At 48.0% G+C, this 26,342-nt stretch overlaps 2 protein-coding genes across 13 annotated transcripts in view; one reads left to right on the plus strand and one right to left on the minus strand.

Annotated features, from left to right (window-relative positions):
* Positions 1-4,188, plus strand: part of NSD2 (nuclear receptor binding SET domain protein 2) — a 103,946-nt gene extending 99,758 nt beyond the window's left edge. For all 8 annotated transcript variants that reach the window (XM_087737883.1, XM_087737886.1, XM_087737882.1 and 5 more), the window contains one exon: positions 380-4,188. In XM_087737883.1, the coding sequence (XP_087594009.1) occupies positions 380-648 (269 nt within the window). In that variant the 3' untranslated portion in view covers positions 649-4,188. The remainder of the gene's footprint in view (positions 1-379) is intronic.
* On the minus strand, positions 3,479-22,133 carry LOC148051349 (uncharacterized). Of its 5 annotated transcripts, none has more exons than XR_015700089.1 (12): positions 21,914-22,133; positions 21,759-21,819; positions 17,491-18,024; positions 16,058-16,193; positions 13,627-13,715; positions 11,780-11,843; positions 10,697-10,785; positions 9,758-9,870; positions 9,127-9,283; positions 6,761-6,925; positions 4,597-5,711; positions 3,518-3,616 (listed from the first exon to the last, which is right to left on the minus strand). XR_015700089.1 is itself a non-coding variant. In XM_087737896.1 (11 exons), the coding sequence occupies exons 1-10, from the start codon at positions 22,070-22,072 to the stop codon at positions 6,774-6,776; spliced, it is 1,428 nt and encodes a 475-aa protein (XP_087594022.1). In that variant the 5' UTR covers positions 22,073-22,125; the 3' UTR covers positions 3,479-3,616; positions 6,761-6,773. The 5 variants fall into 5 exon arrangements, 3 of the variants coding, with proteins under 3 accessions (XP_087594022.1, XP_087594023.1, XP_087594021.1); XR_015700088.1 differs by having other exon boundaries at positions 22,040-22,123; XM_087737896.1 differs by lacking the exon at positions 4,597-5,711 and having other exon boundaries at positions 3,479-3,616; positions 22,040-22,125.
* Between the last annotated feature and the right edge of the window lie 4,209 nt (positions 22,134-26,342).

A 26,342-nucleotide genomic window follows, 5' to 3' on the forward strand; every position in this document is an offset into this window, starting at 1 on the left:
CCATCAGCCATCCCTGAGCAAAACGTGCAAAAAACTGGTGAGCATTGTAACGATAGGCAGCAGTTGACTGGATGTTTGGATACTCTACCAGCCTGCAAGTTCTGCAAAATGCTATTGAGTAAAGCCTGAATAATTTCTTCTAGCTGGAGTTTGCTGCTGTATTTAAATGAAAGGATGTCAAGTCTGCTACTTACTGCTGTCAGTTGAGCTTTAGAAATATGATGTAGCATTTTGATTTTTTGAGATTAGCCACAGTAGTTGCCTTCTCACCTGGCTTTGTCAGGAAAGTCACGCGTTGTTCAGCTGCTAAAACACAAAACTTTAAAAGACGATGACCCGTTTTACTCCCTACTAACGCGCGCTTTGTTTTTGATGGCAGGAAAGTGGGAGTGTCCTTGGCACCACTGTGATGTTTGTGGCAAACCTTCTGTTTCTTTCTGCCACTTCTGCCCAAATTCTTTCTGCAAGGAACACCAAGACGGGACAGTACTAAATTCTATGTTGAATGGACAGTTATGCTGCTCTGAACATGTTCTTGGGGTGGATTCTGTTGAAAATCAGAAGACTGAGAAACCCCGCAAAAAACTGAACAAGTTGAAGCCTAAGAGAAAGCAGAGGAACAGATGGATGAGAGCTGAATGCAAATAGTCATGGACTGCAGTCTCTACTGCCAACACTATCTTGTAGATAAGTTGTGAATATGACCAGGGAAGGACACAATTTTACATATATTCTGTAAAGGTTACATGGGGGGGAATTTTTTGTTTTGTTTTGTTTTGTTTTTATAAATCCACTGAGCCAACCACAGCAGTCTTCTGCTGCTTCTGCACTGATAACGAACTGCATAGTTCAGAAAATTTCAGGACAAACCAAACTTATTACTCAGCATTACAGTTACACTTGAATTGTTACGAATGTAAAAGGTTCCCTCCAAAATACTTTCAGATTGGAGGTAGGTTAAAATCAAACCAGGTAGGCGTAAACATAGGTTTTTGAGATAGTATTTGTCAACCAACAGATGTTAAAAATAGTATATCCTTGAAAGAAGTTATTAGCTCTCAAGTCCTTTTAAGTATGAAGTGGCTTGGTCTGTGGTCCCAATGAGATTTGCTTGCCTTGTGTGTTTTTGAGCAAGTGCTTGAATGCCATTCATGATCCAGGTGCGTATCTCGCTATAACCACACCCGTAACAATTTGTTTGCGCTCTTATAAAATAGCTCCCCAATGATTCTTAAACAAACATGTTTTTAAATATCCTTCCACCAAGAAATATAGTGCGTGGTAGGAAAGGCACACCCTGTACCAGAGAGGGGAAATCTTACATTGTGAGAGATTTTTTTCTATACTGTTTTTTCCTGTATTTCATTCCAGCGAAGTAGAAGTGACTTGATCTTGCAGAGCTGTACAAGTCTGGATTTAAAGGGATATTGTCTTGCAATCTAGGCCCAATACTCTAGGATTTTTGTGTTTTAATAAAAATAAATCTTACAAAACCTATTATTTGAAAAAAATTACTTGATTTTTTTTTTTCTTTAATGTCAAGTAAAACGCAGAGGCAAACATTTCTTTGGAATGCTTGGAGTCCAAGCATTACAGCTTTGTGATAATGCAAAAAACGCCCAACAAGGAACAAAAAAACCCCCATGGGTGAAACGGAAGGTGAAACTTGACTAAAGTGCAAAAACTAAATTCAAAACAACTAATTAAAAGTGAAATAGATTTTTGAAGAAGCACATAAGGAACAATTTTAACGTGCAATTTAGCCTGACTCTGTTCCTTTTGATAAAGTTTTTGTAAAACTGACTACTTGACTTGACAGACTGTTTGAAATCAGTGTTTAATTTTTTAGGAGCTCTGCTCTCAACTATCTTATCGCCACTGTGTTGTGTCAGCAAAGCTGTTTTGAATTCTTTGCTCCCGTTAGGTTCTCACACTTGCAGTGAGATAAATATACAAGAGTTAGTATTGATGGAAATAATATTAGAACTAGGAAAAAACAGTAAAGAAAAATGTCTTTACCTGTTTTCTTCCCAGTGCATGTCATTGGTCTGTGATTAGGCAGTGTTACAAGTAAGTTTTGACTTGTGCCATTGTTATCTAGCCTATGTAAACACAATGTGCGCCTTCATGTCCATTTAGTAATTTGTGTATGTTCTAGCTTAGTTTGCCTTTAATAGTGCAGAAACTCTGTGTAGCCCTTTTGAAAATGAAGCCTTGCTATATCATGAAAGTGTATGTTTTTTTCCAAAGTATTTCTTCAGGATTTGATTGCAGATTTAGTTTTTGGAATTATCAAAATCCCCATTTGTTCCCAACAGGTAAAAACTTTGGTTTTATTAGAAGATATTAATTGAAAGAGGTTTTAAATGTAGCGTTGCCCTATCCTGAACTCTTTGTTTTCTATTTTGTGACCAAACTGCTTTGTTCTTTTAATCAATTTTTATAAACGCTGTTGGAAGGGGTTTTGTTTTTTTTCAAATAATTTTGAAAAAACAGCACAGTTCAAAATAGGGGGAAGTGTTACCTGTTTGCATTTTTTCAAGTGGTATGCCAAGCCTTGCACTCAAGGAAAAAAAATCAAGATTTCTTAATTGATTTTGAGGGAAACTTTCCCTCTGCTATAGATATGTGTTGTACCAGGACTGAAGCATAGGCCTGTGCCTAAAATCAAAACCAAAAAATGGTATTATGTGTGTTTCTCTAATATTGGTTCTTGAGGGGAGGAAAGTGAGATCAGGTAGTAAAGCAGAAAGATTTTCCTTGTCGCTTTTAAACAAAATGAAGGAATTTGATGTCATTGGGACCGTTCTTTGAATACTATACCATGTAAGGAAGGCTTTATAAGAATACCTTTAAATAAGTTATTATAAAATTTTACCTTTACATTCCATTGCTTTTATAATTTGTTAATTTTTTAGTTGTTTCGTTGCTTTTTCCTCTTCATATATAGGTGTAACAGCTCTGGCACCCTGGCACAGTTATGCCCCAGGTCCTAAGAGGCAGATACCCACTTCCAGAAGCCACCACCTCAAATAGTTACTGATCGGCACTGCTGCAGTAACACCACCCATTTTAAGATCGGTCGCGGAGCCTACAACTCCCTGCCTGCCTCTCAGGTGGGCTCACGAGCACATTTAGCAGGACGCAGGACAGCCACCCATTTTGTATCTGTCTGTGGGTAAATAAAGACTTTAGCGTTCAAAGCAATCCCTCTCGGCGCTCTTTTCATGATGTTAAATTTACACAAACAGATCTTAGTAAGTGGCTGTTTGACTTTCTGCTTCCTTCTACCTCTTCTCAGCTCTTTACTACGCGACCCTTCGGGCCAAGGAAGGCTTGCGTCACTGAGACTGCAAACTGGGAGTTTGCTTTTGAGTTGCTAGGAATTCATTCCTTCTGCTGATCCCATGCTTTGGAGATTGATCTTGACAAGAAATGTGGATCATGTTCTCCCTTAATACGTACTGACCATGTAACCGCATGAGCTCAGCGAAGTCACTCAGGTGGTTGTCTGGGAGAATTTTAGTTTCTGATTCAGGAAAGGTGGGTTTGGGTGTCTTTTAATGAAGGATTCTGTACCTTACTCTGCAGCACTGGGAAAGTAGGCTGAAGTTTCCTTAAAAAAAGAAGACAAAAGAAAAGTTGTTTCACTATTATCCTTCTCCCACTGTTCCAAATACAAGGGAAAACAATCTTGAAAAATTAAGGTTTCTCATGATGCAACTCAATAGTTTTTAGCATTCAGCAGCTTAGAGATTTTCTGTTATAAATTCACCTAAATAACGTCTAAGTATGACACGTTATGTGGCATTAAATTATGTACTTAGTGTCTTGCCCATCGAAGTAGAAGGATGTCTTTCTGTTTCCAGCAAACTCTTCAAAGCTGGTACACGACAGCCAAATTCAGAATTTGTTCTTTTATCACATGAGCAAGCATGGAAACAATTTTCAGTTGAATATGTTAGATGTATTTTCATACAATCTAGAAAGAATAATCAAATTAAATGTCTGTTTTGTTCAATAGCTTTGTGTTCATGGTCAGTTTTTAGGGTTTTTTTAATTTTAATTACTTGGAAAAGCAAAATATTTTGAAAGACGATTAATGGGATTTTTCCACATTGTTGAGTCACATTATTCCATGTCTGACTGCGTGAGAAACTTCAGTGTCTTATTAAATATTAAAATTTATTCCTAGTTATTTAAGAAGTTGCTAATTCTTTTTTTTTTTGTGAAACAGCTCTATATAATTATTTTTGCACCAATTTCTTTGAAGAAAAAAGTGAAATGCTACATACTAGGCAAGCGTGGTTTGGCAGTGAGGGAACGGAACGCGGTTCTTTCATAGTGAAAACTTACACTCCAAGACTTCCTAAGAGACTCTGTGGAAATAATGTTTTAAGCTTGTATGGAGGTGATAATGATTGGGCTTTGGCTTGTTTTCACAGCATTGCTTATCACAAAAATATTGACATTTTTTCGCAGCACAGTTTTTCCTGTTACAGTGCTGTTTTCTGTTGCCCGTAATTTTACGGGCTTTAAGGACTTCGGGCTGGAATGGCGCAGTCCTACCAGCTCTGGTTCCTTGGGTTCGTTTACCTGTCACGGGTGCTGTTCCTGCTTGGTCGGGGCTGCATTTGACTGCGTTGTGTTTTTTCAGCCGGGTTTTAGTTTGGGTCTGGTTTGACTTCACAGGTGCAATCTCCCTACGTTTTTTTTTAAGAGCGTTTCATAAAATTGCTTTGATACTAATGGATTACTGCTCTGCCGAGATTCTCTGGTGCTATGCATCAGGATTGTGTCCTTTTGCTGTGAAAAGCCACAATTTTTTGCCAGTTGAGAAACTTAATCCCCGTCTACTAAATCGACAGCGTGAGAGAGACTTGGGGAGGACGCGGGGAGCTCTGCCCGTGCCGTGCCGTGGAGTCTGGGTATGGTTAGAGGTACTATCCCTGTGGCTGCTGATCCCGATTGGAATCACAGAATGGTTTGGGTTGGAAGGGACCTTACAGATCACCTAGTCCAACCCCCCACCGCGGGCAGAGACATCTTCCACTACATCAGGTTGCTCCAGCCTGACCTTGGACACTTCCAGGGATGGGGCATCCCCAACTTCTCTGGGCAATCTGACCACAAAGGATGATGTACCTCTCTTCCCATCCATTTATTCATCCGACATAGCTGAGAGGGATCAGAGAACTGAGACACATACATACATACATACATATATATATATGTTTTTTTTTTTTTTAAACACAGTGACACCTCCCCTGGGAGAGGAGGGTGAGCAGCTGAGGGCAGGAACCACTTAACCCCCCGCCAGCTGGGTTACCCCAGCTGACTCAGCACTGCTAGCCCAGCGAAGAGGCAAACGTGAGAACCGACACCTGCTTCCACCTCAGCACACATGCATTTAAAAGCGTAGATCTTTTAATAGTAGATACTATTTTTACTAGTGCTTGTAGAGCCGGTGAAGCACAGTGCTGTGGCGAAGGGTGACGGCTGGCTGGTCTGTCTGCGGTTACGCAGCACCACCTACTATATGTACGAATTTGGCTGTAGGAGACGGGTGGCAACAAGGGGGGAAGGTTAAGAGACCCCATGGAGCAGCTGAAGCTGGCTGCATTACAGTGGATGGGTATTTCTGAGTGCCTGGTATGCTGGGGAGACCTCAAATGGCCACGAGGAGAAGGTGCAGAAAGCTAAACATCACCCTGAAAAAGAACACGATAAGGAAAATATAGCAAACAACAGTTTCAAAAAGAGAAGCATTAACCAGTTAATACCTACACCATTTGAAATCATCCCTGTAAAACACAAATCCCATCAGTTTAACCAGATGGTTGAACTAGGCTGGCTGCGCAGGAGAAAGCTTGGCATGCCACAGCTCCGTGCAGGGAAAACAGGTACAAATCACAAATCACACATGCTGCTCATGTGCGGGAAATGAATCAAGGGCAAGGACTTAGCACGGGCACTTAAGCAATGGGTTTAGCACAGGCACAGCTCCTGCGCACGCAAAAACGCGCTCCGTGGCTGCAGCGCGCTGCTCGGTTTGGCTCCGAAGGACTGCGTGCAGTGTCAGGTCTTGCTGGTGCGGCTTGGTGGAGAAAGAAACAATTCCTGTGAGATCCGATGGAAGTTTTGAGTTGCTTCTGTAGCTCTGGTATGAAGCACCATCTTACAGCAGGAAACAAAAGGGACGTATTTGTCCAGGAATCAACCATTAGTTTAGTTGCATGTGTTTTCCCACAGCTGACAGGACGGGGAAAGCTTTGGGCTCCCTTTCCTTGACTTAGCCTTGCTTAAAGCAATGGTGAAGTTTTCAGAATGGCAAAAAGAAACTAATTGCATAGTCTTAAAAGGAAGGATATTTGTGTTAGTCCCTGCTCAGGTGGAAGTGACCGTTGTACCACAGGAACCTTAATAACTGGAGCAGTCGGTCCGCACTGAGCTTGTTCAGCTCCCTCTTAAAGCAGAGGGAGAGATCTAATTGTTTGCTGGGTTTTTTCCTGAGGAAAGGAGAGAAGTATTTACTTGTGAAGGAAGCCAGGAATTTAAGGGGGAGACTTTTTCCATCAATTCGTTTCAGTACAGCAGGCAGCTGGCTTGGTTAGCACGAGTAGCCACAACTCAAAAATTGAGTTTTATTTCCCTGCGCTTATTTTAGCTATACAGAAATAGGTTGCTCATGGTTAAACATTTTCCCCACACACGCACATCTGTGCTGCCCCATGGAAAAAAGAAGTGGGTGCTTACTAACAGCATGTCCTGCGCTACCAGCCAGCATAGACTGGTTCTGTGTGCTCCGTCCCCCCGTAAGTTGTGGGTCGTCCTGAGCCTCGGGGCAGCAGTAGAGACTTTAACGATTTCTTGCTATATTCTTGCCTTCTTCTCAGAATTATCAAAAAGCCAGCAAGGATTGCACCTGGAGGGCAAGGAAGGGTAGTTATTTTCAGATAGGAAGGTAAAGCGCCAGGTGTCCTTTGCTCTAGGGCTTCCCCAACTCAGGTATTCTCTTCTGGTAAATTAAGGGTTTGGTTTTTTTTTTTTTCTCCTACATACTCTGCACAAAATAAGGTTTGGCTAGCTGTAACAATAAATACTCAGCTTCGACATTTCAGCTTTACTCTCGAAGGTGTGGAGAATAACGTCAGGTTTCAATGAAATAATTCAGTAACTTGCTTTCCCATTTACTCTTGCTCGGTGGAACTATTATTTTCCACTTGGCATCTTACCAATTGCTGATCCCACCAAAGGATCTTGTGGAGAAACGAGTCTGCTCTGTGCAGCGCTTACACTGAAGCACAAGAACTGACCTAGATTAACTTTGAGTCTAGACTGAGATCAGGACTGTGAGGAAAAATTACTTTTAGGTTGGGCATAGACATGGAAATAATTGGCAAATACCAAGTACTGCGACATTCTGTTTGTTTGTTTCTGGCAGAAGCATAATCAGGGAAAATTGATCTTAACAGAAGAGCACAAATCTGTCGCGGTGATGCAATATGGCCAGACAAATACATCCAAATTTAGGTTGCGTGAGCAGCCGCTCTCATGGTAAACAATTCATCTGTCAGACCAGCCGTGAAATACTTGCAGGTTCCTGCGTGGGCTCGCTCTTTTACCCCTCTTCTGAGCAGCTCTTTGACAGGCAGGACTTCACTGAGGAACGCTGTTCGGTGACCCTCAGCCTTGTTTATCAGAAATGCTGGTTAATGGGCCGTTGTCCCCATGTGGACAGGCTTTTCATACACGTCATTTTAAGCTGCTTTTTCTAATTAATACTTGCTTCAGATGGCATCTGTTTTGGCAGATTTTTGGACTACAGCCTGGCACGAGGGGATATGGGCCAGCGGAGGAGCTTTCACACAGCTCCAAGCCATGGCTTCTGAGAACAACCCTCCTCCGCTCCCACCAGGACATTTCAGCCCTCTGGAGAAGAGCAGCCAACCAGGCCTGCCCGAGCCAGAGCTCCTCCAGACCCTGCCGTCCTTTTTCTCCTCCTGCACGCCCACGGAGTCCTCCTCTCAGGCACCGAGAGAGGAGCGTGATGAGACCTGGCCCTGCGTTGTTGTTGGAGAACAAGTTTACGTTCGTTCTTGTTCGTTGCAGGGAATAACGCATGTGTTTTATCTGCCCCTGCCTTTTAACAACAGTGAGCTGGACTGGAGGACAGGTCTTCAGGAGGCACGTAACTTGTGCTTAAAACACAGAAACCCATGGACATGAGGCTGTAATTAATTCCTTATCCTCTGATGGCTTAGTCATCTCTGACTTAGAGATTAAAATCTTGTGTCAAGAGAGCTGGTCGCACAAGCGGCACTTGCAGTGGGGTGTCTGTTCATCTGCCCGCGCACAGGAGATGAGTCCCTCTTCCCAGCCTGCGCTTCTGCCCTTTCTGCAATCCATAGCAGTAACAATCACTCTTTTGCATCATAACTCTTATCTCTGATTAAACCTCCCCCAAACTTTGATTAAAAACTAGAGAACTCTTATTTTTCCCTTTGCTAAGACTACAAATGCACATTCATTGGTTTGGAATGAGTATTCCTGGCGTAGCTTCCAGGTGGGAAAGCTCATCCACCCACTGGCTTGCCCTACTGAGCAAACTGCAGCAGGTGGCAGCCGGGATGAGGGATGCTCCACGTTCTCAATGGGCGCTGGCTGGCTTTCATGCTGTTGGTTGCAAGGTGCACTACAGCATTGATACAACCAATGCCGCGCAAGCTGACAGCACCCCGTCCCGCTGGATGCTGCGCCAAGAGTTACAGGGGAGGAATGCTTTTAGGAAACTTGAAGTCTCATACCGAAAGGAAATTGTCCTTTTTTCCTGCTTTTGGACAGCCAAGAAATTCCTGTTTTGGGGTCCATACACACACCTGCTTCCCAAAGGCAAACAACAAACATTCAGCCTTCCTTCAGAGCAAATACAGCTACATCCCTACTTAAAACTGGGGAAAGGATTATCACTTGCACTGGAAGCAGCCAGAAGGACTTTTATTAGAAATGCAGGGTTCCAGAAACATAAAATACGCCATCCAGAGAACACTGCTGGCATAACATGAAGGCGCCCAGCTGCAGAGGGGTGCCTAGTTTTACCAGAGGACAGAGAAGACGGACACTTACCTGCTGAGATGACGGCCAGGAGGATGACCATCAGGGGAGTCAGCTGGCAGGAGTCCCCCGCCTTGTAAAGAAAGACCTCCATGCAGTACGCCGGCTCAGCGCTGCCCGCCGGGCAGAAGGCGTCGGGAGGGCACTTGACCGGGTTCACATCTGGGCTCTGCCCGAGAGAAGAAGTAACTCAGCACCAGCGAACGGGGAAGACTGCAGAAGGTAACTGGTGCGAAGGGAGGTGACACTTCAGCATCAAAAAAAACAGGAGAAAAATAACCAAGAAATGAACCTGTCGTCATTAAATTCAGCCTGCCTGCCCCTGTGGTGTTACTCAGAGTAGGGTGAAGAGCAGAAGGTGTTGTTATACAGCACGTCTGTACATCAGACCCCCTCGTTAACGCCTACACCCTCTTCTGGCTGTCCCCTGATGGCCCAGCGAGACCAGGCAGCTCCAAGAGTGGCACAAAGCCAGACTCCTGGTGTCATAATTGTAACCATCTCCCTCCATCAGGGCTCTGTCTATGTTTAAGAAAAGGAAATAGGCTCGGATAAAAATGGTGTTAATTTCAGTCTATTTAGCTTGCCATGGGACAGCTGTATTTGTTAATCCAGGCTGTCAAAGCAGCTGATGGGGACTCACAGGGCAGTAGTGGTTTTCTGGGCACAGGTCACAGCTCTCCTTGCCCCGCTGTAACTGGTATTCTCCTGTCCTGCAGAGCCTGCATTTGTTGTCGCTGGGACCTTTGAACATACCTAAAATAGCAAATAAGCACAAAATTAAGATCTGGGACTAGACCCTGGGGCCTTTGCAATTGCATATGGATGATTCAGCTTTCAAAGCCACAAGAAGAAAAACCATTAAATACTTCATGTGCATAACAAAAGCTGAGCCTGGACTTTGGTCCTTCCTCAGCAGCAAAGGGGCAGGAAAGAGAACAAACAGGGACGGAGGGACTAAAGGACATCTGGGGTTAGATCTTGGCAAACAGAGTGGGAGCAGGAGCACGGTGGGAGATGGGTTTAGTAGCGAGCTCTGGCTTTAAAGCAGAGGGAGGGTTGGAGCTGGAGGTCAGCAGTGGTTCATCCTCTCTTATTCGGGCTTCAAACACCTTTTCCAGCTGTTTGAAACTTGCTGAGCAAAGTTTAAAGCACGGCTCAGTTTCCTAAGCTTTGTGGGAATGACGGGTCACAGAAATCCCGGGTCTCAAAGTGGTAAATGCTTTTCTGCATGTTTAAAACACAACTTGGCTACAAGAAGCCCCCGGTGCCGTCGCCGGAGAGGAGGCCTGCCATCGGTGGTTGTGGGGGCGGCTGGAGCACTCTGCCCTCCCGCTGACTCACCCGCTGCGGTTTGATGTTATTTAAGACAGCGATGCAAGGAGCGGAGTCGTTTCCCCAGCTCCCCTCGCTGACCGTCCCCGTTGCCACTGCTGCTCCCCAGCCTCAGGCAAGCCCCTCTCCCCAGGGTCCGCTGGGGCAAGGGAGGTGAGTCCCGGGAAGAAATCGCTCCTTCTGATGGCGAAGCCGCGCGTTCCCAGCCGGGCTATCGCAGCCCCCCACCCTCCGCTGCACAAGTTACCTGGGGGGCAAGGCGCGCACTCCTCCGACGCCTCCTGAAGAGCCTCTTGCCCGCCAGGGCAAGGCGGACACGCCGTGCAGCCGGTGGTGCTGGGGAGAGAGGGGACGGGGAACACTGCAGGACAAGCACTTCCAAGCCGGCCCAGCCCACCAAAGCTCTCCTATGTATTCACAGACTGAAGTCTCCAGGGTCTACCAGGAACTAAGCTTTTGCCATTCTGCAGGCATTCAGTGTCTCTCTCCAGTATGCCTTCTCCCATCTTTAATTAGGGCTGGGCACATGATGGCATTTCTGTCCTCTCTTTGGTTGCTTACTGGCATGAAACTTGTAGGAACTTGCTATCCCAGAAGCCACTGTTCCTTAGCACACTTGGTCAAGGGGTACTGAAGGGAGTTGGGAGAGAGACTGGAGATACAGCCAGGTAAGCCCTGGATCTGGGCTTGTAGCAATTTAATCAAATTTCAGCAGAGATCTGCTGCGTAACGTGGACACGTGAGGTCAGAAGGAAGGTAAGTATTCACAGGCCAATTCACCCGCTCCAAATATAAACTCTGCAACCTCTGCACAGGCATCCCAACACGCAGGGTGTGGAGCCCATCGCGAGGCACCCCACCAGCACCTCGCCCAGGCCCCCTCTCCCACCCCGAAGATGATGGCGCAGCCAGGGTAGTTTAGCGCTACTGCCTTCTGTGCATCTCGACTCAGGATAAACAAACCATCAGCTCAGCTTAAATCTACAAAACCCAGAGCGACGCTCAGCTCGATCTCTGGGCCAGCCTCTGCTTCTTTAGCAGTGGTGTGCAATGCCCATGCGACACAGCAACATCCGCAAGAGTGGATGGCAGAGGTGGGCTGCAAGCCGATGCTCTACCACCTCATCCCAGGGTACCTCCACATCCAGCCAGGATCCTCCCCTCCATCGTACCACCCTTCTCTCACCAGGGCTGAGCACCCATGTCCCTACAGCTGAAATGGCCGGTGACTTGCCTTTGGCCACTACATTTGGTCTTCTAGCTCAGTGGCTGAAAGAAAACCACCCCTCCCTGCCCACCTGAGGGCCAGTATCACACGTAGACTTCTTACTTGCAAAATGATCCAGGCAGGCAAGGCAGACAAAAAGTTGCATTTTGCTTGGAGCTAAAATAGCCTGAAAAAGAAAAGAGTAAGGCTTCAGGATCTTTCCTCCACCATCACTACCCCACATTGTTGTATATTTATTCATCTCCATTTTGCAAGCAACCAAATCAACTCCCCACAGCACACTTCAGGTGGCATTTCATGGGCTAATTCAAGATGTTTGGTTTTCTATTTGTCAAAAGCCCTGAAAGAACAATAAACGTTTCCCATCGCCCTCTGCCACGCTGAGGGGAGCGTGGGGTGCTCGGGCAGATTTTCCTGGTGTCACTCTCGCATCCAAAACCCCGCCAGGGAGACAGACAGACAGCCTTCCCAGCATGATGGGCTGAACTGGAATGAAGCTGAAATAGGTGATCCCGGTGCCTACTCCTGGGTTATGCAGCTGGAGCAGGTCTCTGGCCAGGGGAAACCCCTCCGGTCACCCCAGCCCCTCCAGCGGTCCCCCCACCCCGGAAAGCCTGGGGTGCATCTCTTTCCCGCCAAGGGAAGGACACAAGGCCCACCAGCCAGGATGGCTCTGCTCAGCGCAGCAATCTGTTTGCTCTCCCTCCTTGCACCCCCAGGACCATGAAGGGCAGGAGGACAGGTACAGGCTCTTCCCCAATGCACGACAAGGAGTGAAATGCCCTGACAAGGCCATGGCATGGGCAGGGGGGCAGGCAGGACCCAGCTTGTGAGACCCTGCCACGGCCAACAGGAACCTCTAAAGGCAGGAGACCACCACTTGGGAGTTCAGGTGGCTTTGGGACGGTGCCTGAGGACGCACGACACCAGTCACTGCCATGGGTCCACCTGGGACAGAATTAAGGTGCCTGTGTTCAGAGAGGAGCTGGAAGCGGTGTGGGTAAGATCTGCCTTACGCCCTTCAAACCGGCCCAGGCTTGCAACGAGCAGCATATGCTGCGGCAGAGCAGGATGAAAACAAAACAACCTCCCTCCTTCTGCAAGGAAAAAGGAACTTTTTAAATTTGTAATTGCATGATTTAGGGGCCACCCCCACAGACTCCTCTGTGGTCTAACACAGCGTTCAAATTTGCTGAGTAAAGGAAGCGACATACCGCAGCGCTGTCACCAGTTCGACTTTTTTCCTCCCAAACTAAGCAAGTGATAGCCAAGATTTAGGTACCAGCCAAACAGTTTGGTGGGCGGATTTTCAAACGAACAGTTGTGCATCTATGAGGAGCACTTAATTTGTGTACAGAATAGCTGCTGCATTGCATGTGTTAATTAGGTTTTTGCATAAGTAAATGCGCGTCTGTTTTGAACATGTTGTTACACTGTCTGCGAACACATTGTACCAAGCTCATATTGCATTAGCCAGGTGCAAACCAGCTTGCCGAAAACCCAGTTTTTAATGTCTGGGGAATAAGGAGAGTATTACACTTAATATTCAGACTGCAGAAGATTGCCTAACTGAAAACAAAGATGGTTTAGACTCATTTTTGCCATTAAAAATAGGAGAACACTATTTTCCTGACACCCTCCTCCCCCTTGTGCTGTAACTGTATTTCATAAACCTTCTTTCCTCACTTTCTGGAAAAGGCTTTCATTGCAGTGTTAGTATTAGCTTGTTGCAAACAGAAGCATGACTCTCAGATCTGTTCTTTTCATTTTAATAAAAATGTCAATAATGGAATGGGAAGAGATCTGCTGTTCTATTTTTAGCCCGAAAAAAATAACCTGTTTACTCCCCAGTGCTTTTAAGTTACCTGGTAATTGCATCTGGCCATGGGAAAAAAGCATCACGTAGCCTGATGAAAACGCATTTGGGTTGAATACAAATCAAAGCCTACCTTTCCCACATGCTCTGCAGGCTGCAGCCCCAGCTTCATTAGCGTAACGGCCGGGCGGGCAGGGGAGGCATGCGGTGCTCCGTGGGAAGCTGGGAGAGAAGGGAGCAGAGGTGAGGGCTATTTTCGGTCACCTGAGCCTCTATCCACTTTAAGAGGAGAGAGCAGAGCACATCTGTTCGTTTCACTAAGAAGTCTAGAAATAGGGTAATTATAATGAAAGTGTTCAGGCAGAAAAACAGCAATCTGAACTCACCTGAATGTTAAAGGTCCACTAAAAAAATAAAGTTTTCTGTGCTATTAACATTAGAGATGCCCTGTGCCTGTGGGCTATATGGAAAGGGATGGGTTTCTGCATCTGAATCCTAAGCCTTGAAAAATACGTTGCAGCCAGGCTTAAAAACCTTGGTTTAAAGTCAGGCTCTTAAATCCACACTTGGAAATGGAATTGAATCAGAAAGGTGCTTGATGTTCAGCATCCATCGGCAATTGTAAAAGGAGCCGCTCCATTGTTGGAAGTCGGGTCACTAAGGAGTCGAAAAAAGGAGCTAAACCACAGGCACTGATGTGTGAGAGTCCTGACCTTAAATAACAGGGACTGTGGGAAAGGGGATGTAATATGTTAGACCTCCGGGAGGAGAGGGAGGAAAAGAGGGAAAGGCAGAGAAAGAGGAAAGCTATTGCATTCATCGCCAACAGAGCCAAATCCTCAACAACAAGCATGTGGGTATAAGAATTTGTTAACATACTCAGGGATGCTTTGGAGGAAAACAAGGACACGCTCCTTAATTCCTTCAGAAACCCCAGGGCTGAGCAAGATTTGTGGAAAAAAATAAAAATCAATTGGAAACATAGCAAATGCTTTCCTTAAACCAATACAGGGCCTGCGCCAGCCAGAGCTGCTCAAAGCTCAGGGGAGCCTGGATTCTCCAAATACCACAAAAATGTTAAACGATCCCATCGGAGCCCCGAGGCCCTGGCAGCTGCCATGGAGATGGCCACGCACACGCTGCGCCCGCTGGACCCCCTCCCCTCCACTTCCCCGCATCCCCCCTTCTCCTGGTCCCCCTCCTCCGGCGCGCGTAAAGCCGGCCGCTCTTTGCCGACCCCTCCGTTCTGATCCCTGGCTCTGTGTTGCCCTCTCCAACATCCCAACAGGAGCATTTGTGCCGTGCCCTGGGGACTGATCCCAATTGATTGTTTTTTTAAAAGCACTTGGGGGGACATAAGGTAAGGCAGGTCCTTGCAGCACAAACAGCAAGGGGGGAGCATGGAGGGGAGCTTGGAAGAGCGAGCTGGGGGGCTTCAAACGCAGGGGCTGCTGCAAACAAGCTGCATGGTCAGGTCGCCCTTCCCCGTGGCCGGGTTATGTTCCCTCTCCCCAGGGCTGACCCAAACGGAGCCACTCTGCAGAGGACGCGGTCCTGGGAAGCCCTCACCACCCCTCCTGTCCTTGCAGCCACCCGAGGGACAAAACCCACTGGTTGCTTGTGGAAGACAACGGACACACCAAGGGGAAACCCGATGGGCAATGGTGAGAGCAGCACGTGCGTGTGTCCCCGCAGCCAGAGGACACTTGCACAGCGTCCCCGGGACAAGGCAGCCTGGTGAAATTGCGAGGCTGGGCTTCTGGCGGGGATGGCTTGTTAGCTTTTCCACACTGTATCAGCCAAGGATAGTGCTTTAGTTGCCAGCAACTTAAACGTAATGAGATCCCTTGGAGGCGACATAATAGTGATTGAGGAAGTAACTGGGCAAAGGACAGAATGAAGCCAGTTGGCCAGAGGTATCCCAGAGGAAACCTGAGGAGATGAACCCCACACTTCACTCCCAAGTGTCCCTCTGTCACAAAAAAAAAAAACCAAACAACCACATATTCTCTCCTGGTACATACAAAAGACCATGGAAAAAGAAAAGGGCAGCCTGCAGAGAGCTGGAGCCAGCTGCTGGGAAGCCCGCGGCACGAGCTCCCCGACACCAGGGTTTCCTGGTGAGGAGCGCCGAGCAGCGCTGAAGAGGTGCACCCCTGCACACCTCCACCTGCCCACGGGGAGCTCGTGTGAAGCACAGCCCAAAGGCAGCCCGGGGCTTTCGCCAGGGTTTGGACGGCTTGTAGGTTAGTGTAACAGGCACGTAGCTATTTTGGCTTTGCAGCAAATGAGCTCCCTGACCCACTTTGCCACAGAGCCCCGCAAGAAGCCAGGGAGCACACGGCCTCTCGCTGCCGCCGCTGTGTGTTCTGCACCATGGGTGGGTGCTGGGACAGCAAGCCCTGACCTCCTTTTTCTCTGGGCGATACAAAACCCTGTTGCTTCCCACTGAAAAACCACTCTGGCAACACTTCTCCCGAGCCCAAAGGAGGAGATTTTGCTGTCTGGGAAGTGTTTTGAGGGAGAGCATCCACCACCCCATGCCCAGGGGCTCAGTCACTTACTTGGCGTAATACCCCTGCGGACAAGGCAGACACGATGGTTGCCCACTTTCAGGCTGGTAGTGGCCCAGTGGGCAGGAGATGCAGGCACCAGGGTCTGTGCACGAGGCCCCCACACAGCACGAGCAGCTCAAGGTGCCTAAATCGGAACAAAAAGATCAGGATCAGGACTGGGAGACTTGACAAACCGCTTTGCTTGTCAGGACGGGTCACTGCAATGAATGGAGTAGTTTTGGGATGCAACCCCTCCAGCACGACAGTCCTAGGGGGTAGAAAACTGTAATATTAATGCTCGTGCTGCTGCTGCTCATTGTTAGCAAGCTGAAGAACACCATAAGATGATCTAAGGTCTCAAGTCTATCAACATGGATTTCTGGTAATTAAGATGACTATTTTTTCCTCTTTTAATTTGAGCAGCCAGGAGGGTTTTCCTTGTTTCCCCACCAACACACAAACAAACAAAAATAACCCCAAAAAACCATACCCCTTTGGTTTTCTGATAATTTAGGCTTGTGGGAAGCAGAACTGAAGAGTAAAACCCCAGAGCAGAGAATCTGCCTTAAGCAGCAACAGTTTTTCTTTGAGCACAGGTACCATGGCATTCCCACCAGACGCGAGCTCTAGCCCTCTCTGCTGCACCAAACAAATCCCAGCTACGCAGAGTAACCGCGTGGGATTTGCTGTAGCTGCACCCATCAGAGCTGCCATCCCACTGCTTGCAGGAACCAGTCCTTGGTGCTGCAGCAACCCAGCTCAGGCAAGAGGAGAAGATCCCATGGATGAACATCCTGTAAACAAGGGTGGTGGGGATTACCTCCTGTCCTCTGCAAATTTAAAGCATCAGAGCTGCTTATTCCTCTCTTCAGAAGTGCCCTGCAGTGGGGGAAGCAAGCAAAAAGCACATGGCCTGGCTTTTAGGGATTTTTTGTTTGGGATTTTTTTAGGGGTGAGGTAGTGGTGCTTAAAAAAAAAAATACAACCACGTTGCAACATAAATAACTTCTGGAAAAGGTAATGTTATGCACTCCTGACACAACAGAGGTTGGCCAGGTGGTTTCTTAAGCCCAAGTGAAAAGGCTGTTTCTGAGCAGAGATTCTCTTTCAAACATTCGAGACTGGTAGCTGGAAGCTGTCCTTATATTTGGCGCTGTACCTCAAAACAACATCCTCCTGCCAATAAATCAGATTGCACTTGTGTTTTACTTTGCAGCCACAACCCTGCTGCTTCTTCATCCTACTGGGGAAGCTTCGGGAAGACCAAGGAACAGCACATGACCAGCAAAGGCCGAATTTTTAACTTTGGAAAGGTGCAACAAATTAACTCCCACTCCTGCTGCCTGTCCAAGCTTCCAACATGGAACGTGTGCTGGTTTCACCTCCCTTGAAAAATCACTTTTCCACTTAATGCAAGAGCCGGGGCGAGCATGGGCTCTTACCTTCGTTGGGAAATGTCCCCGGGGAGCACTGGGCACAGGCTGTCACATTCACTTTGCTGCAGTTCAAGGGCTTGGTGGTGGTAAGGAACGGAGCTGCTGATGGGACCCCAGGAGACGTGGTCACGCCTGGAGCAGACACCGCGGTGCTGGTGGATGCGGCCATTGGTCCTGTAGATGCTTGAGAGGTGGCCGTGCTGCCAGAGGTGAGGACAGTCACATCTGTGGTGACAGGCAGAGTCTGAACCGCCTCTTTTGTGCTTGGATCAGGAGATGGCACTGCTGTGGACACGATAAGGTTTGCAGTGGTGGATGCCACTCCAGCCGAGAGCATTGCAGAGGCGGTTGGGGGTGCAGAGGCTGTGGTACCGGTTGCCCTGGGAGGTGCTGGGGTTGATGCAATGGGAACCTGGGTGGTGGTTGCACTGGGAGGCACTGGTGTTGATGCAATGGGGACCTGAGTGGCGGTTACACTGGGAGGCACTGGTGTTGATGCAATGGGGACCTGGGTGGTGGTTGTCTGGCTTAAAGCAATACCTAAGAAAAGAAAAAACATAATTAGTGGCCAAATTACTGTTCTCCCTTTAATAGAGGGCTCCCATTAGGTCTTTACCAACTGTATCCTTGCTCAATGTCCAGAAACTCCTGTCTGCTGTGGTCCATTACAGAGCAATACAGAAGCAAGGAGGCAAACAGCATTGGCAGCACCTGAGCATCCTTGGTCCATGAGAGACTTACCAAGGAAATAAATTAGAGGGTCCATGAGGCCACAGCTCAGTAGATGCCAATGTCCAGGTCTGACTCTCCTAGATAAAAGGGCATGAGAATTGCCTGAAATACTTGATTTTGTTAGCAGCAGCTCAAGACATTTTACCCTGAGATCCCACGACAATCTGATTTAAGATGCTTGTCAAGTAGCTGGCTGTTTTATCCCATCTCTGTTAAAGGGATCAGCAAAGAAAAGTCATGGGTTTGGGATTTTTTTTTTTTTTTTTTTAAGCTATTCTGGAGATACATCCAGTAACCAGAAGGGAACCCGCAGGCCAAGACTTGCTTTAATACTGAAATCCCCCCGTCAGAGCGGGGACAGCTGTAATCTTCAGAGAAAAAGGGTATTACTGCAGTTCAAGTTGTTTTGCGGTGATATGTAGTGGACTGAAATTCTGCTGGTGAAAGCCAGCTCTCGGCACACAACCATGGGGGATGTCTTCCAGTCTCTGAACGGAGGAGAGACCCGTAAAACTAAACATGAAAAGCAGCAAAGTTGCTTTTAATTTAACAGTGTGGTATTAAGCAAACGAAAAAAGCAAAAACTAAATAGCCAGCTGCTGCCACAGCAAACGTCACACCAGCTTGGGTCAGAAACTCAGGGCAGGGATTTACTCTAAAATAACTGCAGCTTCTGAACACGTCCAACTTCATATAGCATCAGCATGCGACCATGGCCAATAACGTGGTGTTTATACGCTCACAACCAGCACACATCTGCTAAGCCACCACAGCAAGAGGGCCTGCCGAAATCAAGTGGCCATTGGCAGGGAAAATAAATGGACTATTTTAAGAAATTGCTTTAAGGGTTTCAAGGAGCCCAAAGAGCTGACACCTGACGGCAAGACATGGACAAGGAAGGACACGAGCGGGATGAGAAGCTGGAGACCTGGAGGGGCTGCACCTTTGCGTGGTGACAGCACAAGCACCAGGTGGCTGCAGCCCTATGCGTCCCTGCAGGCTTCTTCCCAAGCCTGCTTCTCCCCCAGCCTTTGATTTCACTCTCAATTTGGGCTATGCCACGTGAGGCCGGGCACCACAGGTACCAGTGCTTAGCACCACTGTGGGATGAACAACAATGTGCAGACCAAGCTGACTAATAACTCTAGTTAGATTGCTACAGCAAGGTCAGGACACTGAATAAAAGAGTCCTTACAAAGTTGTAATCACATGGAGAGAGTTCGTCAGGAGTGCTCCCTCCTATCGCGTACTGCCCGCTTTGTACTCCACTGAGTGCGAAACACCCATCTTTCTGTAACTATTGAGGACGAGCACCCAGCTGTCTGGGCCACTGCCCACATTTTCTTGCTGTAGCCCCCAAAACAGAGATGCTGAATTTAACAGTGATCGTTTTGCGGCATATTTGTTTGCCCCAAGCCCAAATTCAAGCGACCTGGAGACATCAGCGTTGGTCCTAGGTACCCACAGAGGACGCTGCTACCTTGGCCATGCCTCGACCCAGGACCGAGATGCGGAATTCCCCTCCTCTGACGCAGCTGAAGTCGGCCTGCTTCTCTTTCCTCATGTCTGGCAACGAGCCAGATCAGTCCCGAGTTTTATTAAACTGATCTCAAAGTAAACACTAGCAGTAAGTTGAGGGCACCATCAAGTTCTCCTGGGAAAAGCCCTCAGAAGGACCACTGGGCTCAAAGCCTGATCTCCCACAGAGCAGCCTGTCCCCACCATTTGCTCAGCTCCGCCAGCCAGGGACGCTGCAGGGGATTTAAACACCTTGGACTGCCCACAGCTGGATTAATTTGTTCTGTTTTGTTTTTTTTTAAACAGTATTAGTCGAATATTGCCTCTTTGTAAGCTTTCATTGGTTGGTTGGTTCTGGTGTTAACAGTACCACTATTTAAGATGGATTTTTTTTTTTTTTAATGGAAAATATCTTTTTGTAACATGTTACTAAAATAGTCATTAAAGAGTTGCTTCAGTAGCCATCAATAGTCTTCAGTGGCCATCAATAGCCTTCAGTGGCCAGTACCTCATAAATTCATCTAAACAACTTTTGGAGGAAAAAAAAAAGAAGTAGGCAGGCTGGAAAAAATAGTTTTGAGCATCTAGTAAAAATGGGTGATGTTTTGTTTTACCAGCCACAGTATCACAAATGTGAAAAAAACTGCTCAAACCACCTTAGCTTCATTGGACCATTTTCTCTCCTGCATTTATGCTGTCTATGCCAGGGAGCAGTGATTTTGCTTTCTAAAGACTTTTTTTTTTTTTTTTAGGGGCACTGTGAATCAACAAAAGTATCTCCAGGGACACTTCAAGGACAGCTCACTCTGTGTAACGCCTTGGCACGATGTTTCCCTCCAAGAGCCTTGAGGATGTCGGGGAAGGTTACTGAACTCTTAGCTACAGACCTAATCCTTCCCGACTTACAAGGCAGGCAGCCCTGCTGACTTGCGAGGCACGCGGACGCTGGCTGGGAACTCACAAAATGCAGAAATAGGATGGACACTCCCTTATTTTTTTCTTCCCTCCACCTTGCACAACTGTACAGCCTGAAAAAACTAATCCTTCGAGCCAAACAAAACACAACTAAGTCAACAGTTACAGATCTAGGTGAAGATAAAAATCATCTTTGGTGAATTCAGCAGGTGAATAATTGGCTCCTGGATCAACAGGTGAGTAACTGGCTCCTGAAACAGAGAGTTTCCCCAAATTGTTTAATTTCAGGAGAGTGCCAGACTTGTCCCTTGTTACGTGCTCAGGCTGCCCGGGATGCACGCAGCTGAGATGAGGCTCGCCAGGTCGTTGCTCTGAGCAGTTTTGCCCCTTGGCAAGGAACTCTGTAAAATGCAAATTGTTCTAACAGGGCTGATGGCTTCATACTGCAAAAAGGGAGGCGGCCACAGGGCCCCTGGCAGCCTCCGATCCCCAGGTGCAGGGGGACTGCAGGGAGAAGGGAGCAGGGCAGCACCGCACCCCGAGAAGCTGCCAGGCGCACGGGGCCGGACTTGCCCTGGAAGGTACACGACCTGAAGTGCAACAGCTTTTGCAGATCCCACATAGCAAAAATATTAACTATAAGAATGCAGATTTTTTTTTTTTTATAGGTAAGCAGTACAAAAGGACGAGAAGAACAAGGAGAGAAGCAGAGGCATGATTACAAAAATATTTATGCGGTTTTATGTACGTTCTTTCTCTTATAAAGACCCAGTTACCCCAAGAAAGTGAACTTACTGGGGTATCCTGTTCCTTGGGCTTTAAGATAAAGCCATGAAGAAGCCACTACAAATCCTCAATATGCAGAGTAATAAGGGCTCTATTTTTCCTCCTTTTTTTTTTTCTCCTTATAAAAGCAAGTTTTTATATTTGCCATCTTCAGCCCTCTTCCAACACCGCCTATCTTTCAACACTTATTTCCTTCCCTGCCTTCCCCCCTGCCCTTCTGCAGCACCCCGAGCCGGTGAAGCCCAGTGCTTTCACAAGCCCATTACACCTTTACCCACCTCCCTGCTCAGCCAGCAGAGAAATGCTGCTTCAGGAGGACTTACCTCTTAAACACACCGCCATTAAGCTCCAAAGCAGAGGAGAGGGCCAGGCACTCATTTTTCCCTGAGGAGTAACACAGCTTGTCAAAAGGCAAGATCAGCAGCTGATCTCCTACCCCCAACTGTTTATTCTCCGGTTTTGTGCCCAATATTGTCACCTGACTCTGATCATGCGGCTCAGGCAAGTCAGCCTCCCCCCAACAAAGGGGGATTTTTACATTCGGAGACTGCAACAGGTCTTAAGATGTTACTGGCCTTCTCAAAGCATAATGCAAACTAAATACCGAGCAGAAGAGCAAATCTACGCTTCTTCTCATGGTGTGCAGAAGTACATGCAAGAGAAGCGTCCTGGAGGAAGGGATGGGCTCGTAGGCAGGAACGGGCAGAGCCATGCAGGGGCCCTGAGCCTGGCTGCTGGCCAGCCCCCCGTGACCTCGTCAAGTGAAAGGATTTCATTTTTTAGACACATAGGATTTCCTGCAAGAAGAAAAACAAGAAGAAAAATAACCCCAGAAGAGTCCACAGTTTAAAGCAGTTCCCATTTTAACTGAGACCAACCATACCATAACCAACCTTCACTCTCTTGTGGGCATAGAGCTTTTCCCAAACAGCATTTAATTCCCCCCTCATTGTCCCCAAAGTGTCAAACTTGATGCATGGAGTTGTTGTGACCAGAATCAAACTCAACAATCCTGATGATGATGATTTTTGAGGTGAGGGCATTAAGTTTAGCGAGGCCCCATCCAATTTTCCACGTGTTATCCGGTGGCTGTCCTGCTTGCTGTTCGTGCCCTGAGGCCGGGCTGAGGCCGGGTCCTCCTGCCTGAGCCCGTGCTGCCCAAGGACACAGATGTCCCCGTGGTTTCCTCACCTTGCAGCCCTGGTTTGAAAGATTTTCCCCCCCCATTTCCCTCTGCCCACATCAATGAGTAATCAGCATTGCCAAGCCTCCACCACGGTAGAGAATTTCCTTTTGCATACAGCTGAATGCCACATCTCATGCATGTCACATCTTCCCCCAAATTCAGGAAAGGGCTGGCTACTCATGTAGGATCGTGGACGCGCCGCATGCAGAGCCCCCCCAGCCACAATTCAGTGAGCAGATCAGGCACTGTCATGCACCACCCTTGCCTTTTTGTGCTCCAAGATCCTCCGCAGGGCTCAACACGGTGAGCCAACAGTTAGCGTGCTCTAACCCAAACCCTCGAGCTCTCCCGGCAGCGGCCCAGGCAGGGCCAGCTTGGCATCACACGCAGCACCCTGACGGCGCCGCACTGCGCATGGGCTTGCTCCCCCACGCTGCATGGCTGCTCCCGCTCCTTGCGCAGCTGCCAAGGTTGCCCAAGGGAAGTTTCTCACGCAACCCCTGCCTGCGCAGCCCAGCAGCGCTTCCTGCACGAGCTGTGCAGAGAGGCACAGCCCCTGCTAGGGGAGATGGCAAGCACCCGCCCAGGGACCTCCCCTGGCACCCACAGCTCTGCGGGGGATGCTCTCTTGTCCTCCTGTCCCAGCAGTGACAGCCTGTTGATGCTAACGGGCCTCATGGTAGCTGCAGGGAGACAGGGCAGCCCCCTCAACTCCGGTATCACCAGTTTGGGTGGGTATAGGTCAGCCAGCAGCCAGCTGGCTTCCCACTGTCAAATACAACCTTAACCTGAATTGCCTACTGCTAGAAAGCAAAATACCAGACTTAAGGACACAGCCCCAGGCCCAGCAGCCCCTCGCAGAGACGCTGCCCACCTGCTTAGGGCAAGGCAGCGATGGGGGTCTGCCCCTTCCCTGCAGGCAGGCAAGCTCTCAACATGGCCTTTCTCACCTTGGCTTTACAAGTCTCTGCCCAGGATGTTGGATCTCAGTCTGTGTAAATAACGCAATGACCTGGTCCACCCAGACCTGCGGGCAGAGGATCTGCGGTGGTGTACAGCTACTGCATGAGCATCATCGCAGGATGAAGCAGCCCCATGCGCTGATAAAACACTGCCAGCAGCTACCCAGCGAGGTTTACGCTGTTGAGAGGAGCTGATGGGAGATCAGTCCCCTCCGGGCCACGAACTGCACCCCTCGTTTGTGGAGGGCCTTCCCTACACCCCCGAGTCCCAGGAGCAAGTCGCACATTTGCTGAGCAGCTACAGCACACATGTACACACACACACACACACACTGGAAAAGCACTTAAGAACTGGATGTTGACACTCACCACTGTGACAGTACTGTCACTTGTGAGTTTTCAGCCTGACACACGGAAGAGAAAGGGAAATTGCATCTTAAACCCCTTCCCACACCCTCAAAACTCCCTTCTTGGATGAGCTACCAGAGCCCAGCTGGGAGGTAAGGCAGGCTGCTTTCCTCTCAATTAATTTAGCAACTGGGCAAGTTAGAAATACTCTTCCAACAGGAGAAACCTGATGCCACTTCAGGGCAGAGAAGTACAAATAAGTTAATTTATAAACTCCTGACCTTTCTGTTGAGATTAAGTGCTTTTGCTAGTTGATTCACAGAGAACAAAACACAGTGTCATAGCCGATCAAAAGCAATGTCCCAGACTGGCACAGGGCCCTCTTGTTGTCAGTTTGGTTGCTCTTCCATGGGTGGTGAACCTTGTGTTCCCAAATGAACCAGACACTACCCTCCGCCCTGGGGGCTCTCAAAACTTGGCTGGCTCCTTAGGGAGCGATGGTGACAGAGGCAGCTCCAGAGGCAGCGATGGTGACATTTCTGGGTATCATATGTAAGATACATACAGGTATGTAAGTGATGTTTCTCCCATGAACATCCTGCTCAAACACACCGTCAGTTTATGTTGACTCTCCCACGTTGCCCAGCCTGGAGAGGACAGCTGTTGTTCTAGGCTGCCTGGAACCACGCCTCCACGCAAGCCGGGCAAGGAAATGCCATTAGGGATTTCATCTGCTGAGGGCAGACTTGGATTTCTGAGCTCCCCAGGCATTACAAACCTGAGGGCCAGCCCAGGACCGTGCATCAGTTGGCTGCAAGTCACCTGTGTGTTGGGTATTGAAGCAACCTGTCTGTTTACAAGAAGACTGACTTATTTAATAAGAAACACCGAGCAGGAAGAGTCTCTCAAACACCAGCCCTCTTCACAATGTCAAGCGTGAGCTGCCACCACCCCAGCTTTTGTTAACTGGGATGTGACAGTAAGCACTGTAGGGGTGAAAATCTCCAGGTGAGGTCCCACCTACAGTGAGGATGGTGAAGAGGAGAGGAATCCATGAGCTGGGAGCAGACAGACATCAGCCTGAAAATGGTAACGGTCACTGGGTGAACCTCTAAGGTCAAAAAGTCCCTATTAACTGCCAGCAGATGAGAGCAGGAAGATCACTTTATTCTTGTGTCCTTTGGCTCTTCCCATAATTACCCACCACTCCAGTGTCACTGCTGGGGTCCTAGGCTTAAGAGACACTTGTTCCAGTGCCAAATGGCTGTCACGCTCCAAGCTAAGCAAGCTACTGCAAAACTCATTTTCCCACTACGCTGAGGAAGTGATGGTCCTTGGCGTCCTGCATCCAGCTATTTGACAAGACTACGGTCCTTTGGCAGCACGTTCCTGATTTGCACCCTATTGCTGAGCTCGCACCCGGGGGCTGGGCTGCACCTATTGCCTGGGAAAGAGCAAGCTCTTCAGACAAACTGCAGGCTGGCTTCTGACTGGTACTATTCTTGGAAAGCAACTTTTCTTCAAGCAATGCAGCTTGCATGTCATACCACAACCTGCCTGCATATAGAGGAGGTAGCGGCCAGCAGGTACCACATCCTCCTTCAGAGAGGAAAAAGTACTGAGGCATTCTTGACACCCGTGGGATGCACTACCTCAGGGGCTGGGCTGGGCAGTAATTGGGAATCCAGAACCCCCTTTCAGATGCAAGGCTCTTCCAAGTCCCTGGGATATAAACTGTCTCTCATGAAACAGCCCAGGAGCTCAGAGCTTCGGAACCCAGGTCAACAACCCGTCAACGGTCTGCAAGTCAGCAATGTAAATTCCGCTTATCCTCTGAAGGCTCTTCAGTAGCTTTCCTGCAAAGCCATTACGAGCATATGCAGTGGATGGGCCGCCCAGCCAGGAGGACCTTTGCTACAGAATTATGACCAGACTCCTCAACAGTTCTCAGTAGATCTTGAACTCAATGAGCAGGAAGGAGGCCACCAGGAGTTTCCTTCATTTCAGGTAAGGAGAGCCGTTCTGCCATAGCCTGCTGCTCATGAACAGCTTTGTACCTGAGAGGAGGGCCAAGGCACTGCTACACAGGTACGAAAGAAAAAAGCAAGCCAAAGCCATCAGTACTCCCAAAGGAATGCACATGTTTTTGTGCTCTGAAGACATTAAAACCTGTACCCGACCAAATGGCCACATGATGGCACCACAGCTTTGGGGAGCAAGGACACACCACTATGCTTCGGAGTCGAGACTAAAACCCTCTTAACTAAAAAAAGTAGTGCTGCTCTTCTCAAACTGCACCAGCAGAAGCCTCCATCATCGGTGTTGTGTGGATGGAATAATAAAACCCACAAAAGGGAGCAGAAGGAATTTAAGTAATAAAAAGTTATTACAGTCACTTTGAAACCAATAAC

Source organism: Nipponia nippon, unplaced genomic scaffold (assembly GCF_047370975.1).
Source record: "Nipponia nippon isolate SJK-2023a ecotype South Korea unplaced genomic scaffold, ASM4737097v1 scaffold_6, whole genome shotgun sequence".
NCBI classification, from domain to species: domain Eukaryota; kingdom Metazoa; phylum Chordata; class Aves; order Pelecaniformes; family Threskiornithidae; genus Nipponia; species Nipponia nippon.